General features: G+C 44.2%; 1 protein-coding gene across 3 annotated transcripts in view; it reads left to right on the forward strand.

The window, feature by feature from the left end:
• The window catches only part of cdk19 (cyclin dependent kinase 19), a 243,388-nt gene that overhangs the window by 38,433 nt on the left and 187,434 nt on the right, over positions 1-17,521 (forward strand). For all 3 annotated transcript variants that reach the window (XM_033022000.1, XM_033021999.1, XM_033021998.1), the window contains exon 2: positions 3,322-3,397. In XM_033022000.1, coding sequence (XP_032877891.1) covers positions 3,322-3,397 — 76 coding nt within the window. The remainder of the gene's footprint in view (positions 1-3,321; positions 3,398-17,521) is intronic.

Raw genomic sequence — 17,521 nt, forward strand, 5'->3', positions numbered from 1 at the left:
CACCGAGCCTTGTGGTATCCCACTAGTCTCTGCCTGCTATTCTGAAAGGGACCCGTTAATCCCTACTCTTTGTTTCCTGTCTGCCAACCGCTTCTCTATCCATGTCAGCACTCCCATGTGCCCTAATTTTGCCCACTAATCTCCTATGTGGGACCTTATCAAATGCTTTCTGAAAGTCCAGGTACACTACATCCACTGCCTCTCCCTTGTCCATAATCCTAGTTACATCTTCAAAAAATTCCAGAAGATTAGTCAAGCATGATTTCCCCTTCGTAAGTCCATGCTGACTCGGACTGATCCTGTTACTGCTATCCAAATGTTCGGCTATCTCATCTTTTATAATTGACTCCAGCATCTTCCCCAACACCTGTGTTCTATATCTCACTACATCACCTATCTCTCGTTTCCCTTTCCCCTGACTCTCATTCTGAAGAAGGGTCTTGACCCCAAAGATCCAATAGCGATAGGATCTTTGCTTGACCCAAAGCTTCACCTATTCCTTTTCTCCAGAGATACTGCCTGACATGCTGAGTTGCTCCAGCTTTTTGTTTCTATCTCAGCTTTCTAAATAACATGGATTCTGGGTACACCTCACGGCTTTTATGATCGCTGCACATCAAGCTGTTGCTTGCCATTCAGTGAGTGGCTCAATTTAATCACCCCATAGTAAATGGAACAAAATTATTGTGTGCGACTCCCTCTCCAATGTAAATCTTTAATTGCAGAAGCCATCAGGTACCGATAGACACAAAATGCTGGAGTAACTCAGTGGGACATGCAGCATCTCTGGATAAAAGGAATGGGTGATGCTTTGGGACAAGACCCTTCTTCAGACTGAGAGTCAGGGGAGGGGGAGACACAGAGATAAAGAATGTAGGGTGTGAAAACGAGACATCAAAGGGGACAAAGAAACATTGAAAATAGGCGCAGGAGGAGGCCATTCGGCCCTTCGAGCCAGCACCGCTAGAATAGATCATTGTTAGCTGATGAAGGTGATGACAAAGCATACAGAGATATAAATGTAATTAAGGGAACAGTCAGACTGGTGGGAGAATTAGGATGGGGAGGGACGGAGAGAGAGGGAAAGCTAGGGTAACTTGAAGTTAGAGAAGTCAATGTTTGTACCGCTGGGGTGTAAGCTGCCCGAGCGAAATATAAGATGCTGTTCCTCCAATTTGCGCTGGGCCTCACTCTGACAGTGGGGTAGGCCCGGGACAGAAAGGTCAGTGTGGGAATGGGGAGGGGGAGTTAAAATGTTTAGCAACTGGGAGATCAGGTAGGTTTGGGCAGATTGAGTGGAGGTGTTCAGTGAAAGGATGGCCGAGCCTGTGCTTGGTCTCGCCGATATATCGGGTTGCCTGCTTTCAATTGGCCATCGATTCCTAACTTCCTGACACAAGCATCAAAGAACATGCATCTGACATCATATGTTGGTCTTTGATCGGACTTTACTGGCTTCACCTTGTACTGAACGTTATTCCCATATTGGGAATCTGCACACTGAACGGCTCGCTTGCAATGACTGGTTAGCACGCACAAAAGCTTTTCACTGTACCTCGGTATACGTGACAATAAACTAAACTGAACCGATGTTGGTCTCTGTGTTCCTAACATGGCAGTCACATGGGGTAAAATCAGCCACGGCCATTCCTTTCCACTTAAGATATTCAAATGACTATACTGAAGATCTCTATTTGAACAGAGGTGCCACAATTAAATAAAATATATTCCTGCTGTATGATGTCCCAGTCCTGGAATGATTGAAAGATAGTGATTAGGGCATTTGCTATTTTATTTTCCCTCAATGTTGAAACATCTCTTCTGTGTCTATAATTTTCTTTATAAGTGTTCAATGTTGTTTTATCATTAATGTTTTATTATTATTAATGTTTAGTGTTTTCTGAGTCGTTCGTAACTGTCACTGTATGTCACTGTATTGTAACTTGTGGGCGGAGCACCAAGGCAAATTCCTTGTATGTGAATACTTGGCCAATAAACTTACTTACTTACTTACAATTCCCTTTATAATTTTTATTCACTCGGATCCTTTAATTTCCATGGCCACAATTAATGTGAACAAATTTCTTCTTTTATTAATGACTTTGTTTGATATCTAATCCAACACACTTTAAATTGTCAAGATATTTTCTGCATTATTTCAGGTTTTTGGCTTTTTATTTTCTCTGCATAGAGTCATAGAGTGATACAGCATGGAAACAGGCCCTTTGGCCCAACTTGCCCACATCAGCCTACACTAGTCCCACCTGCCTGCTTTTGGCCCATATTCCTCTAAACCTGTCCTATCCATGTACCTGTCTAACTCTTTCTTACATGTTGGGTTAGTCCCAGCCTCAACTACCTCCTCTGGCAGCTTGTTCCACACCCCCACCACTCTTTGTGTGCAAAATATACCCTTCAGATTCCCATTAAATCTTTTCCCCTTCAACTTAAACTCATGTCCTCTTGATCCCCCTACTCTGGGCAAGAGACTCTGTGTATCTACCAACCCGGTCTATTCCTCTCATGATTTTGTACACCTCTATAAGATCACCTCTCATCCTCCTGCACTCCACGGAATAGAGTCCCAGCCTGCTCAACCTTTCCCTGTAGCTCACACCCTCTAGTCCTGGCAACATCCTCGTAAATCTTCTCTGTATTCTTTCCAACTTGACAACATCTTTCCTTTAACATGGTGCCCAGAACTTGTCCAAGTTCACATTTATTGCTACATGCACCAATTAAGGTCCAGTGCAATTTGATTTACCATGCAGCCATACAATCAAAAAGAGCACAATACACAATAGAATACAACATGAACATCCACCACAACATTCTTCACTGTGGTGGAAGGCAATGTCATTCAGTCAGATCCTCCTCCTTTGTTCACCCGTGGTCGGGGCCATGAACCCTCCGCAGTCGCTGCTACGGATGTACCGATGTACAGGCCCTCTCGTCGGGATGCTCAAAACTCCGACGTCGGGATGGACGAACACTCCACGGCTTGGAGGTCCCGAATCGGCCACTTCCTACCGGAGACCGCGGCTTCATGATGTTATAGTCCGCAGGTCGACGGTCGGAGCTCTTCTCCAGCGATCCCCGGCAAGGGATCCTAGACTCCGCGATGGTGTGGACTTTCCATCGCGGAGCCTGGGATTCCTTGAACCAAACTGACCCCAATACTCTAAATGTTGAATTGATAAGATTCCAAATAAGACCTAGTTTTGCAATTTCACCTTGTTTGTAACTATTGTGTCCTGACTATAAGAAAACATGTCGACCCTTTTGTTTGACCATTTTGATTTTTTTCATTTCCTTTGGCAGGAATGAGGAGAAAGAGTACGCTCTGAAACAAATCGAAGGAACTGGCATTTCCATGTCTGCGTGCAGAGAGATTGCGGTACGTGTACAAGAACGGTTATTCCCATAGGCATATTTATTGTCCTCATTTTGAAGTGTCCACGAACGAACAAGACTTTTTAAACAATCCGAAGAAACATGTAAAATAGCATATTTGTTCAAACATACACTCTGGAGTTTAGAAGGATGAGAGGGTATCTTACTGAAGCATCTAAGATTATTAAGCGTTTGGACACGCTAGAGGCAGGAAACATGTTCACAATGTTGGGGGAGTCCAGAACCAGGGGCCACAGTTTAAGAATATTAAGCCATTTAGAACGGAGACGAGGAAACAGAGAGTGGTGAGTCTGTGGAATTCTGTGGAGGCCGGTTCTCTGGATACTTTCAAGAGAGAGCTAGACAGGGCTCTTAAAGATAGCGGAGTCAGGGGATATGGGCAGAAGGCAGGAACGGGGTACTGATTGTGAATGATCAGCCATGGTCTCATTGAATAGCGGTGCTGGCTCAAAGGGCCGAATGGCCTACTCCTGCACCTATTGTCTATTGTCAAATGTTTAAATGTATTTGCAACTTCCCTCCTCCTCAATGCATGTACAGGGTTCTCGCCAAAAGGCTAAGCTTAAACATGTTTTAAGCATCAATTTCCCCTGGACTATTTGAAAAAATGCCTACACCAGAGCATATGACTGGTTTTCAATGCTTTTTGTGTTAGTTGTATTTAATGATGTCCTTTGTGTAATGTTTGCAGTTGTACGTGACAGCTGGTACTTTACTGCTATTGTCTTCAAAGTTTGCTCACATAAAGTTGAGTCCTTATTTTTCATTGTTTATACAAAAAGGAAAATACTATAATTGATTCAAATAATTACATGATGCTATTTACTATGAATAGAGTTGGATTAATCTTTCATGTTCCGTCTTGTCAAGGGAAGGGAACTTGTAGGGTGAAATTTTGTTTTAACTGCTAATGCTGATCAGATGTGAGGTGATCAGGTCGGCGGTTTTGTTTATTTTCTGTACATTTAGGTTTCATTTAAATCTTTGTGACCAAATGTCCAGAAGACCAGGAATGAAGGAGACTGCAGAGAGTGGTGGACACTGCCCGGTCCGTCACGGGTACTGACCTCCCCACCATCGTAGGAATCTACAGGATGTGCTGCCTCAAAAAAGCAATCAATATATCTTCAAAGGCCCACACACCCTGACTTGTTTGTACTACCGTTGGGAAGAAGATACAGGAGGGAGCCTGACAATCGTGACCTCCAGGTTCCTTGCAATAGACTGTTCGAACTCCTACCTTCCGGCAGACGTTACAAGGCCCTCTACGCCCGCACCTCCAGACTCAGGAACAGCTTCATCCCCAGAGCTATAGCTGCTCTGAACCGGCCCTGCTGAGTGCCTCCCCCCCACCCCCATGGACTGTCTCCCTCGGATGGTCACGTCGCACATCGATCCGGCACAGACATATCTGCACTTTAGACTGTTTTACTGTTTTACTGTTCTTTTTATAAATCATGTTTCTCGGGGTATCTAAATTTTATTAGGTGTTTAAGTTATGACATCGGATGGAAGCTGCATACCAAATCTCATTGCACCTATGTGTAATGACAATAAAATATATTATTATTATTATTATTATTATTATTATTAAGAACAGCTTCTTCCCAGCGACCATCAGGGTCTTGAACACTGCACAACACCGACCTCAGAAACTGTGATCTTCCATGGACTGTGTCTGTGGTTGCACTATGGACTTCAGTTCATTCGCTCGTGTGCCAGACGGCGTTCTGCCATCGCTTTGCCACAGCCAGTGCCGCCACATCTGTGCCTCTGCGGAGATCGTCCACAGTGCGTGCCTCTCCGCCACAAGTCAGTGGGTGGGCCATTGTCTGTACCTCTCCACAGTTGAACTTGCCAGAGTTCGAGAGGCCCCACTTCAATTCTGAACTATTCTAGTTCTACCTAGTATTACTGATTATTAATTTATACTACTATTATCTGTTGTATATTTATTTGTATGTTATTGAATTAATGGCCCTGTTAAGCTGGAGCATTGTTCTGTTGTTGGTACATTTGATAATTAAACATTCTTGATTGTTGAGCACAACTCTTGAGCAGTAATATCTTCAGCCGATTAGTGCTGGTGACCAAAGACTAGATCTTCTCTGATTATACTTTAGACTCAGTGCAAAATGGGATTTTGACTTGTTAGCCAAGTCATTTTGTTCAATAGACAATAGGTGCAGGAGTAGGCCATTTGGCCCTTCGAGCCAGCACCGCCATTCAATGCGATCATGGCTGATCATCCCCAATCCTGCCTTCTCCCCATATCCCATGACTCTGCTATCTTTAAGAGCCCTATCTACCTTGCTCTTGAAAGTATCCAGAGAACCGGCCTCCACCCCCCTCTGAGGCAGAGAATTCCACAGACTCACAACTCTCTGTGAGAAAAAGTGTTTCCTCATCTCTGCTCTAAATGGCTTACCCCTTATTCTTAATTGGGAAGCAGGTCTCTGATAAATTTCTGGTTGATATAAGATGAAGCTTCTAATCTAATCGCTGTAGTTTAGAAGGATGAGGGGGCGACCTCATTGAAAATTATCGAACAGTGAAAGGCGTGGATAGAGTGGATGTGGAGAGGATGCTTTCACTAGTGGGTGAGTCTAGGACCAGAGGCCACAGCCTCAGAATAAAAGGACGTTCGTTTAGGATGGAGATTAGGAGGAATTTCTTTTAGACTGAGGGTGATGAAAATGTGGAATTCTTTGCCACAAATGTCTGTGGAGGCCAAGTCAATGGATGTTTTTAAGATGGAAATTGACAGATTCTTGATTAGTACAGATGTCAGGGGTTATTGGGAGAAGGCAGGAAAATGGGGTTAAGAGGGAAAGATAGATCCGCCATGATTGAATGGCGGAGTAGATTTGATGGGCTGAATGGCCTATTTTTGCTCCTATTCACACAGACAGCACCCAAGGTTTAGGATTGAAGTAGCAGCTTTACCAACTGTGCCACTGTGCCTTTTGTTTTCCTCCAACATTGAACAAGATAGAGCCTTCATTATTTACACATCTCAAAGACTGGCAACCAATTCCATTTTTATGAAAGCGGATGATTTTTATAACTGTTCATTTTGAAACGCAAACTTAAATGGAATTAAAGTAGAATTAGCATCTGTGAAGTGTTAAAGCCCTGTCCCATGGTACGAGTTCATTCCAAGAGCTCTCCCGAGTTTGCCCTGATTCGAACTCGGAGATTTACGGTAATGGCCACTCGTCGGTACTCGGGGCTCTCGTGGACATTTTTCAACATGTTGAAAAATCTTCACGAGTCTTCCCGTGCTTACCTGCCATTAGCGAGTCTTCTCGAGTACCTGCCGTTAGCGTTACGAGCCGCTAAGAGACGTTTCCGAGCTCTGACGTACCCACTACGTTCATTCTCCGTGCTTACTACGAGTTTGATTTTTTTTTAACTCGGGAGAGCTCTTGGAATGAACTCGTACCGTGGGACAGGGCTATTAGAAACAAAAGTTACCTTATCATAAGACCATAGGTAGACAAAAATGTTGGAGAAACTCAGTGGGTAAGGCAGCATCCATGGAACGAAGGAATCGGTGACGTTTCGGGTCGAGACCCTTGTTCAGACTGATGTGGGGGCGAGGGGGGCGGGAAGAAGAAAGGAAGATGCGGAGACAGTAGGCTGTGGGAGAGCGGGGAAGGAGGGAGAAAGCAATGTTCATACCGCTGGGGTGTAAACTGCCCAAGTGAAACATGAGGTGCTGCTCCTCCAATTTGAGGTGGGACTTACTCTGGCCATGGAGGAGGCCCAGGACACAAAGGTCGGATACGGAATGGGAGGGGGAGTTGGTGCTGAGCCAAAAGTCATAAAATTATAAGTGATAGAAGCTGAATTAGGCAATTCAGTCATTCAAGTCTACTCCGCCATTCAATCATGGCTAAACTATCTCTCCTAACCCCATTCTCCTGCCTTCTCCCCATAACCTCCCGTATTAATCAAGAATCTATCTATCTCTGCCTTAAATATATCTACTCATGGCCTCCACAGCCTTCTGTGGCAACGAATTCCACAGATTCATTACCCTCTGACTAAAGGAATTCCTCCTCATCTCCTTTCTAAAAGAACGTCCTTTAATTCTGGGGCTACTAGTGGAAACATCCTTTCCACATCCACTCTGTCCAGGCCTCCCTTAATATTACCCGGACTTGATTGCACTCTACATCCCATCCCAATTTAGCAACAATCTTCCCTTTATTCCATGCTGTTTTATTTGCTGACCTATTACAGTTTTGATTCTGTTTTTCAGTTTCTGTAAAATGATGGTACACTGATTGGCATCACCAGGTTTTTTATTTTTTTCAAAGAAGATAGACACAAAAAGCTGGAGTAACTCAGCTGGTCAGGCAGCATCTCTGGAGAAAAGGAACAGGTGACTTTTCGGGTCGAGACACTTCTTCAGACTTTGCATTTTTCTGTTACACTTATAAAGTCAGGAAGGTGGAAAAGTGAAGAAGGCCTAACAACCATAATTTGAAACAAATACGTTTCTTGTTAGAAAATATAAAAGACATATGTTCAAAATATTTTAAACGTTGATTGCACTCTCATTTGTAATGGAATTTTATTCTAGCTTCCAGCTGAAATAGATTTTCCTTTCCAAGGAGATAGCCTCTATAGTTGGCATCCCCACCACCTCACATTATACCATGATCCAGAATGAAGAGACTTATCTATATTGTTAATATTTTTGATTTTTATATTAATTACTTTCATTAAGAAATGTTAATCCCATATATTTTTTCTATAGGTCAGAATTAGGCCATTCGGCCCATCAAGTCTACTCTGCCATTCAAATAGACAATAGACCATAGGTGCAGGAGTAGGCCATTTGGCCCTTCGAGCCAGCACCGCCATTCAATGTGATCATGGCTGATCATCCCCAATCAGTACCCCGTTCCTGCCTTCTCCCCATATCCCCAACTCCCCCTCCCCAATCATAATAATAATAATAATGGATGGGATTTATATAGCGCCTTTCTAATACTCAAGGCGCTTTACATTGCATTATTCATTCACTCCTCAGTCACACTCGGTGGTGGTAAGCTACTTCTGTAGCCACAGCTGCCCTGGGGCAGACTGACGGAAGCGTGGCTGCCAATCTGCGCCTACGGCCCCTCCGACCACCACCAATCACTCACACACATTCACACACATTCATGGCTGATCTATCTTTCCCTCCAAACCCCATTCTCCTGCCTTCTCCCCATAACCCCCGACACCCATACTAATCAAGAATTGATCTATCTCTGCCTTAAAAATATCCATTGGCTTGACCTCCACAGCCTTCTGTGGCAATGAACTCCCCAGATTCACCACCCTCTGACTGAAGAAAAGTTCAAAACTTTTCTTTAAAAATGTAAAACTTACAAGAAAAGTTCATGGACTTTTGTTTCTGGCAGTAGCCTCTTTAGTTGTTTGGTCATTTATATAGTTTGTAATTTGACTTCAAGCGATTCGGTTCCATGTTAATGCTATTTATGATGGTGACTCACGAGGCGTCTCATGTTACAATTGGTGTTTGTTGTAGATCAGTGTGCTGAAGTATCAAAGTCTATTGTTGCAGAGTAGGGTGTGACTGAAGCCCTATTTTCACACTCCCTGAAGGTCTTTCTGCTGCAATATTGGGGGAACTCCCAAATTTAGCTGGCATCTTTCTTGTAAACTGTGAAACACAGTGCAGCCTTGCTGGCTAGCCTTTCGTTCCCCTGTTTTGTTGGATACATTATCATATTTTGTGGCATTTAAGAATTGTACTTATTGTAGAGAATGTGTTTATATCCATAAGGCTAGTACTTCGATGAATGGCAGCAAGCATGAACAATGCATCGTGCTCTATTGTAATGAAAGATTACTGCTTCTGATTCAAAGAAATATTTGTGAAGCAAATTTAGAGATTTTTAAGATACAGTAGAAATGTGGCGTATTTCGGCATGGTAATTTTGGCAAATATTTACGGCCTAATAGATTATGGAGAGACAAGGATTTATTTGCTGGAATAATTTGCTCTTTCAAGAGAGAGCTTGATAGGGCTCTTAAAAATAGCGGAGTCATATGGGGAGAAGGCAGGAACGGGGTACTGATTGGGGATGATCAGCCATGATCACATTGAATGGCGGTGCTGGCTTGAAGGGCCGCATGGCCTACTCCTGCACCTATTGTCTATTGTCTATTGGAATAGAGTCATACAGTGCGGATACAGGCCCTTCGGCCCAACTTTCCCATGCTAAACAAGATACTCCGTCTACACTAGTCCCACCTGCCTGTGTTTGGCCTACATTCCCCTAAACCTTTCCTGCCTTTATCTGAGGTAAGGATAGGGTCCCTCTAACCCTATCTACCTGTGACGCCAATTTCTAAGCACTCTGTACCTGCACTCCGAGATCTCTCTGCTCTACACCACTCCCCAGGGCCCTGCCGTTCACTGTGTAGGTCCTGCCCTGGTTTGACTTCCCAATGTACAACACCTCGTGCATATCTGCATTAAATTCCATCAACCATTTCTCAGCCCACTTGCCAAACTGATCAAGATCCTGCTGTAATTTTAAATAACCATCTTCGCTATCTATGATACTACCGACATTGGTGTCGTCTGCAAGCTTACTAATCATACCTTGTACATTCTCATCCAAATCGTTGATATAAACCACAGACAGCAATGGGCCCAGCACCGATCCCTGAAGCACACCACTAATCACAGGCTTCTAGTCTGGAAGACTTCCACCAGCATCCTCCTCATTCTTACCTGAAGCCAATTCTCTATTGGCTGTGTCTCCCTGGATCCCATGCGATCTAACCTTCCAGAGCAGCTTAGCATGCGTCAAGTGCCTTGCTGAAGTCTATATAGATGACTTCTACGGCTTTTCCCTCATTAACCTTTTTGGTTACTTCAATAAACTCAATCAGCTAAGTCAGCAATCAGCTTGACCTTGAGTATTGAATCTTACTCAGTGTTGAGTGACACTCAAAGTGCTGAAGAAGCTCAGAAGATAAGGCGGTACCTGTGGATGGAATGGAGTTTTGGGTTGAGACCCTTCTTGAGGCTGATTGTACTCGGGGAGAAAGCTGGAATAGAGAGGTGGGGCGGGACAGGGCTTGGCAAGTGAAAGGTAGTGAGTTTGCGTCACAACTCGGAATGTTGGCCTTCATAACAAGAGGATTTCAGTATAGGAGTAAAGAGGTTCTTCTGCAGTTGTATAGGGCTCTAGTGAGACCACATCTGGAGTATTGCGTACAGTTTTGATCTCCTAATTTGAGTAAGGACATCCTTGCGATTGAGGCAGTGCAGCGTAGGTTCACGAGATTGATCCCTGGGATGGCGGGACTGTCATATGAGGAAAGATTGAAAAGACTAGGCTTGTATTCACTGGAGTTTAGAAGGATGAGGGGGTATCTTATAGAAACATGTAAAATTATAAAAGGACTGGACAAGCTAGATGCAGGAAAAATGTTTCCAATGTTGGGCGAGTCCAGAACCAGGGGCCACAGTCTTAGAATAAAGGGGAGGTCATTTAAGATTGAGGTGAGAAAAAACTTTTTCACCCAGAGAGTTGTGAATTTATGGAATTCCCTGCCACAGAGGGCAGTGGAGGCCAAGTCACTGGATGGATTTAAGAGAGAATTAGATAGAGCTCTAGGTGCTAGTGGAATCAAGGGATATGGGGAGAAGGCAGGCACGGGTTATTGATAGGGGATGATCAGCCATTTTCTATGTTTCTATGAAGAGCAGGAGAACAACAGGAATCACGGAGTGGAGCAGTGAATGACTCATAGAACCATTAATGAGAGAGAAGGAGAACTTCTTGAAAGTAGACATCTTTGTGGAGATTCTGCAGTGGTATAATGGAGACAGAAGGAATTAAAATATTGTGCAGGAAGGAACTGCAGATGCTGGTTTAAATCAAAGATAGACACAAAAACCTGAAGTAACTCAGCGGGTCAGATAGCATCTCTGGAGAAAAGGAATAGGCGGCATTTCTCCCTCCTTTTCTCCTCCAGAGTTGCTGTCTGACCCGCTGAGACACCCCGACATTTTGTATCTATCTTTGAACTGCAATATTAGTTTGAATCTGAATCTACTTAACCTGGAAATGCGTGTGCTGAAAGGCACAAAAGTACAAATTAAACGGTGTTTATCCCCATATCCCTTAATTCCTTTAGCCCTAAGAGCCATATCTAACTCTCTTGAAAACATCCAGTGAATTGGCCTCCACTGCCTTCTGTGGCAGAGAATTCCACAGATTCACAACCCTCTGGGTGAAAACGTTTTTCCTCATCGCAGTCCTAAATGGCCTACTACTTATTCTTAAAATGTAACCCCTGGTTCTGAACTCCCCCAACATCGGGAACATTTTTCCTGCATCTAGCCTGTCCAATCCCTTAAGAATTTTATATGTTTCTATAAGATACCCTCTCATCCTAAATTCCAGTGAATACAAGCCCAGTCGACCCATTCTTTCATCATATGTCAGTCCTGCCATCCTGGGAATTAACCTAGTGAACCTACACTGCACTCCCTCAATAGTAATAATGTACTTCCTCAAATTAGGAGACCAAAATTGCACACAATACTCCAGGTGTGGTCTCACCAGGGCTCTGTACAACTGCAGTAGGACCTCTTTGCTCCTAAACTCAAATCCTCTCGCAAAGAAGGCCAACATGCCATTAGCTTTCTTCACTGCCTGCTGTACCTGCATGCTTACTTTCAGTGACTGGTGTAAAAGCACACCCAGGTCTTGTTGCACTTCACCTTCTCCTAATCTGACACCATTCAGATAATACTCTGCCTTCCTGTTCTTGCCACCAAAGTGGATAACCTCACATTTATCCACATTGTACTGCATCTGCCATGCATCTGCCCACTCCCCCAACCTGTCCAAGTCACCCTGCAGCCTCATAGCATCCTCCTCACAGCTCACACTGCCACCCTGCTTTGTGTCATCCGCAAACTTGGAGATGTTACCTTTAATTCCCTCGTCTAAATCGTTAATATATGTTGTAAATGACTGGGGTCCCAGCACTGAGCCTTGCGGCACCCCACTAGTCACTGCTAGCACTGCTACGGCTGCAAGCAGGGCTGGACAGTTGCTCAGTGTTGACTATTTATACTTTTATCACATGCTATTTAAGTTCAGTGTTCAATGATACGGCCAGACCATTCATTCGATCTGGCTAGTTTCCTAGATGCATGGTTAATGTTATTCATAAATGCAGTGGCACTTATATTAAGGGATAGTGTTAGTTAGCCTTTCATGTGAGTGTACTGTTATATCTAAAAGGGTAACTGGAAGTATAATTAAAATATTAATCAGTAAAATACTAGATGTATGCACTATTAGTAGAAAAAAAGCTGGAGAAACTCAGTGGGTGAGGCAGCATCTATGGAGCGAAGGAATAGGTGACATTTCACCTATTCCTTCGGGATCGAGCCCCAAAACGTCACCTATTCCTTCGCCCCATAGATGCTGCCTCACCCGCTGAGTTTCTCCAGCATTTTTGCCTACCTTCGATTTTTCCAGCATCTGCAGTTCCTTCTTAAACTGACGTATGCACTAAACGCATGGGATTTGCATGGTAACATATGGAACTTTCAATATCTTGAGAAATCCTCTGTTGAGCCACCTTGACGTTCATCTGCTTTCATAGAGTAGGTATATCGACGTGGGAATGATGAGAAGGTAGTTTTTGATTTACTTCAAAAGAACCGGTCTAATTTGGACTTGACGACTTGCATGCAGGTACAGCAGAAGAAAGAGAATGGCATGTTGGCCTTTATAACAAGAGGAATCGAATATAGGAGCAAAGAGGTCCTTCTGCAGTTGTACAGAACCCTAGTGAGACCACACCTGGAGTATTGTGTGCAGTTTTCGTCCCCTAATTTGAGGGAGGACATTCTTGCTATTGAGGGAGTGCAGCGTAGGTTTACAAGATTAATTCTCGGGATGGCGGGACTGTCATATGCTGAGAGAATGGAGCAGCTGGGCTTGTACACTCTGGAGTTTAGAAGGATGAGAGGGAATTGAAGAATGCAGGTGAACAGAGGGATCTGGGAATAACTGTGCACAGTTCCCTGAAAGTGGAATCTCATGTAGATAGGGTGGTAAAGAAAGCTTTTGGTGTGCTGGCCTTTATAAATCAGAGCATTGAGTACAGAAGTTGGGATGTAATGTTAAAATTGTACAAGGCATTGGTGAGGCCAATTCTGGAGTATGGTGTACAATTTTGGTCGCCTAATTATAGGAAGGATGTCAACAAAATAGAGAGAGTACAGAGGAGATTTACTAGAATGTTGCCTGGGTTTCAGCAACTAAGTTACAGAGAAAGGTTGAACAAGTTAGGGCTTTATTCTTTGGAGCGCAGAAGGTTAAGGGGGGACTTGATAGAGGTCTTTAAAATGATGAGAGGGATAGACAGAGTTGACGTGGATAAGCTTTTCCCACTGAGAGTAGGGAAGATTCAAACAAGGGGACATGACTTGAGAATTAAGGGACAGAAGTTTAGGGGTAACATGAGGGGGAACTTCTTTACTCAGAGAGTGGTGGCTGTGTGGAATGAGCTTCCAGTGATGGTGGTGGAGGCAGGTTCGTTTTTATCATTTAAAAATAAATTGGATAGTTATATGGACGGGAAAGGAATGGAGGGTTATGGTCTGAGCGCAGGTATATGGGACTAGGGGAGAATACGTGTTCGGCACGGACTAAAAGGGTCGAGATGGCCTGTTTCCGTGCTGTAATTGTTATATGGTTATATGGTTATATCTCATTGAAACATATAAGATTGTTAAAGGTTTGGACACGCTAGAGGCAGGAAACATGTTCCCAGATGTTGGGGGAGTGCAGAACCTGGGACCTGGGGCAGTTTAAGAATATGGAGTAAGCCATATAGAACGGAGACGAGCATACACTTTTTCTCACAGAGAGTGGTGAGTCTGTGGAATTCTTTGCCTCAGAGGGCGGTGGAGGCAGGTTCTCTGGATGCTTTCAAGAGAGAGCTAGATAGGGCTCTTAAAAATAGCGGAGTCAGGGGAGAAGGCAGGAACGGGGTACTGATTGGGGATGATCAGCCATGATCACACTGAATGGCGGTGCTGGCTCGAAGGGCCGAATGGCCTACTCCTGCACCTATTGTCTATTGTCTATTGATTTTACTCACAGAAACATAGTCATACATCATCGAGACAGGCCTTTGGCCCACTGTCACCATCAAATACATACGATTATTAATTCCATTTACCAGGAGTAGGTTTAGTTTAGTTTAGAGATACAGCACGGAAACAGACGCTTCGCCTCACACTGAGTCTTCGCTGACCAACGATCCTCGCACGCTAACGCTATCTCACACGCACACTCGGGACAATTTATAATTTTTTACCCAAGCCAATTAACCTACAAACCTTTACGTCTTTGGAGTGTGGGAAGAAACCGGAGCATCCGGAGAGAACGTACAAACTCCGCACCCATGGTCAGGATGGAACCAGGGTCTGTGGCACTGTAAGGCAGCAACTCTACCGCTGTGTCACTCTGCTGTCAGCAGAGGTCTGTATCAGTCTCTGCATTAATAATTCATGTGCTCATCTCGGTATTTTTTAATTCTTTGAGAGGCCCTGTCATCATCGCCCATTCAGATAGTGCAATCCAAATTCCAACTACCATCTGAGTGAATAGGTTCCTCTCGAAACCACTTGCCCCATACCCTCAACCTATACTCTTTAGTTTTACTTGCATCTGCAATGAAAAATGGTTTCCTAATTGACCGTCTCCAGTACGGGGTTGGTATTGATGGCATTGCCCTGAGCTGGTTCATCTACTACCTCAAAAGTAGGAGTTTCTCTACTAACATAGGCAACTCTTTCTCCTCCCCAGCTAGTTTCTGCTGTGGGGTTCCACAAGGTTCCATCCTTGGCCCCATTCTCTTCTCCCTCTATATGCTCCCCTTAGGCCAAGTCATTCAAAGGTACGGCATTTCCTTCCATTGCTATGCGGACGATACACAACTCTATCTCCCCCTGAAGCCCAAAAACCGATCAAATCTACTTAACCTTATCCACTGCCTCGAGGATATAAGAGTGTCGGATGGCCCACAACATTCCTCCAATTAAACAAGAGTAAGTCTGAGGTCATCCTTCTCGGCCCCTCGGACTCAATCAAAATGATAGCAGGCAGCCTTGGAGGCCTTACCCCACTTCTCCAACCTCACGTCAAAAACCTTGGAGTGATATTTGACTCAGCGTTGAAATTTGACAAACAAGTCAATGCCGTGGTAAAAGCTAGCTTCTTCCAGCTTCGGACGATAGCTAAAATAAAACAATTCCTCCAGTTTGACGACCTGGAAAAGATCATCCACACATTCATCTCCTCCCGCCTCGATTACTGCAACTCCCTTTACACTGGCATCACCCCGATCCTGGCCTCTCTCCACTGGCTCCCTGTGCGGTTCCGAATAAATTTCAAGATCCTTCTTTATGTTTACAAAGCCCTTGATGGGCTTGCCCCCACCTACATCAAAAGTCTGCTTACCCACCACACCACCTCTAGGTCCCTCAGATTAGCCGACTTGGGGTTACTGACCATCCCGCGGTCTAGGCATAAGCTCAGGGGCGACCGTGCCTTTGCGGTTGCAGCTCCTAGACTGTGGAACAGCATCCCTCTTCCCATCAGAACTGCCCCCTCCATCGACTCCTTTAAGTCGAGACTTAAAACTCATCTTTACTCTCAAGCCTTTCTTGACGTCCTGTGAGGGAGGGCTATATGTGTGTATTTATGTATGTACTTAATCTATGAACCAATGTTGTATAACGTTAGTACCTCCACCAATGTAAAGCACTTTGGCCAACGAGAGTTGTTTTTTAAATGTGCTATAGAAATAAAAGTGACTTGACTTGACTTGACTCTATCTGTGCCTTTCATAAGTTAGCTTATCAGTACCCTCCACCCCAAGAAAACAAACCTAACATATTCAGTAACGAAAGCTGAAAATGTTGGTCAAACTCAACACGTCATTTTGCGTCAGCAGAAAGAGAAAATGTTTCAGCTCCAATCTCCCTTTATCAAAACTAAGAAAGCAAAATTATTTAGTCGAGGTTGCAGAGAAGAAGGGTGGAACAAAGGAAATATTTCCGACAGGATAAAATGATAAGAGCATTAAGGGGCGTTTAATATCATGCTGTCTTTGCAATATCGTTCCAATGTTATATAGTCTGTATAATGTTTTACAGTCTGGCCTTGTGGGACAATTGACAATAGGTGCAAGATTAGGCCATTCGGCCCTTCGAGCCAGCACCGCCATTCAATATGATCATGGCTGATCATCCCCAATCAGTACCCCGTTCCTGCCTTCTCCCCATATCCCCTGACTCCACTATTTTTAAGAGCCCTATCCAGCTCTCTCTTGAAAGCATCCAGAGAACCGGCCTCCACCGCCCTCTGAGGCAAAGAATTCCACAGACTCACCACTCTCTGTGAGAAAAACAGAGCCCAATGTATAAATAAAAGGAAAGAGGATGGCAAACAAAAATGGCTAGTTATCATACAGACAGAAAGGCTATTTATCTAAAGTTGGAGAGTTGGATAATGCACGCTATAATGTGCCCAGGCGGTGTTGTTCCTCTAATTTATGTTGGGCCATGTTGTGCAGGAAGGATGAATGGGTATTGGATAGTAGTGATTAAGGTGCCGGACAGCCTGAATATCGGGATAGTTAGTTTATTGTCACGTGTACCGAGGTACAGTGAAAGGCTTTTGTTGCGTGCTAACCAGTCAACAGAAAGGCAATACATGATTACAATCAAGCTGTCCACAGTGTATAGAGATACATGGTAAGTGAGTAACATTTAGTGCAAGGTAAAGCCAGCAGTCATATGGTCATCAGGAATAGGAGTAGAATGAGGCCATTCGGCCCGTCGTCTACTCCGCCATTCAATCGTGGCTGATCTATCTCCCTCCTAACCCCATTCTCCTGATAGTCCGAGGGTCGCCAATGAGGCAGATGGAAGATCAGCACCGCTCTCTGGTTGTGGTAGGATGATTCAGTTGCCTGATAACAGCTGGGAAGAAACTGTCCCTGAATCTGGAGGTGTGCGTTTTCACACTTC

The sequence above is a fragment of the Amblyraja radiata genome, chromosome 5 (assembly GCF_010909765.2).
Source record: "Amblyraja radiata isolate CabotCenter1 chromosome 5, sAmbRad1.1.pri, whole genome shotgun sequence".
In the NCBI taxonomy this organism is placed as follows: domain Eukaryota; kingdom Metazoa; phylum Chordata; class Chondrichthyes; order Rajiformes; family Rajidae; genus Amblyraja; species Amblyraja radiata.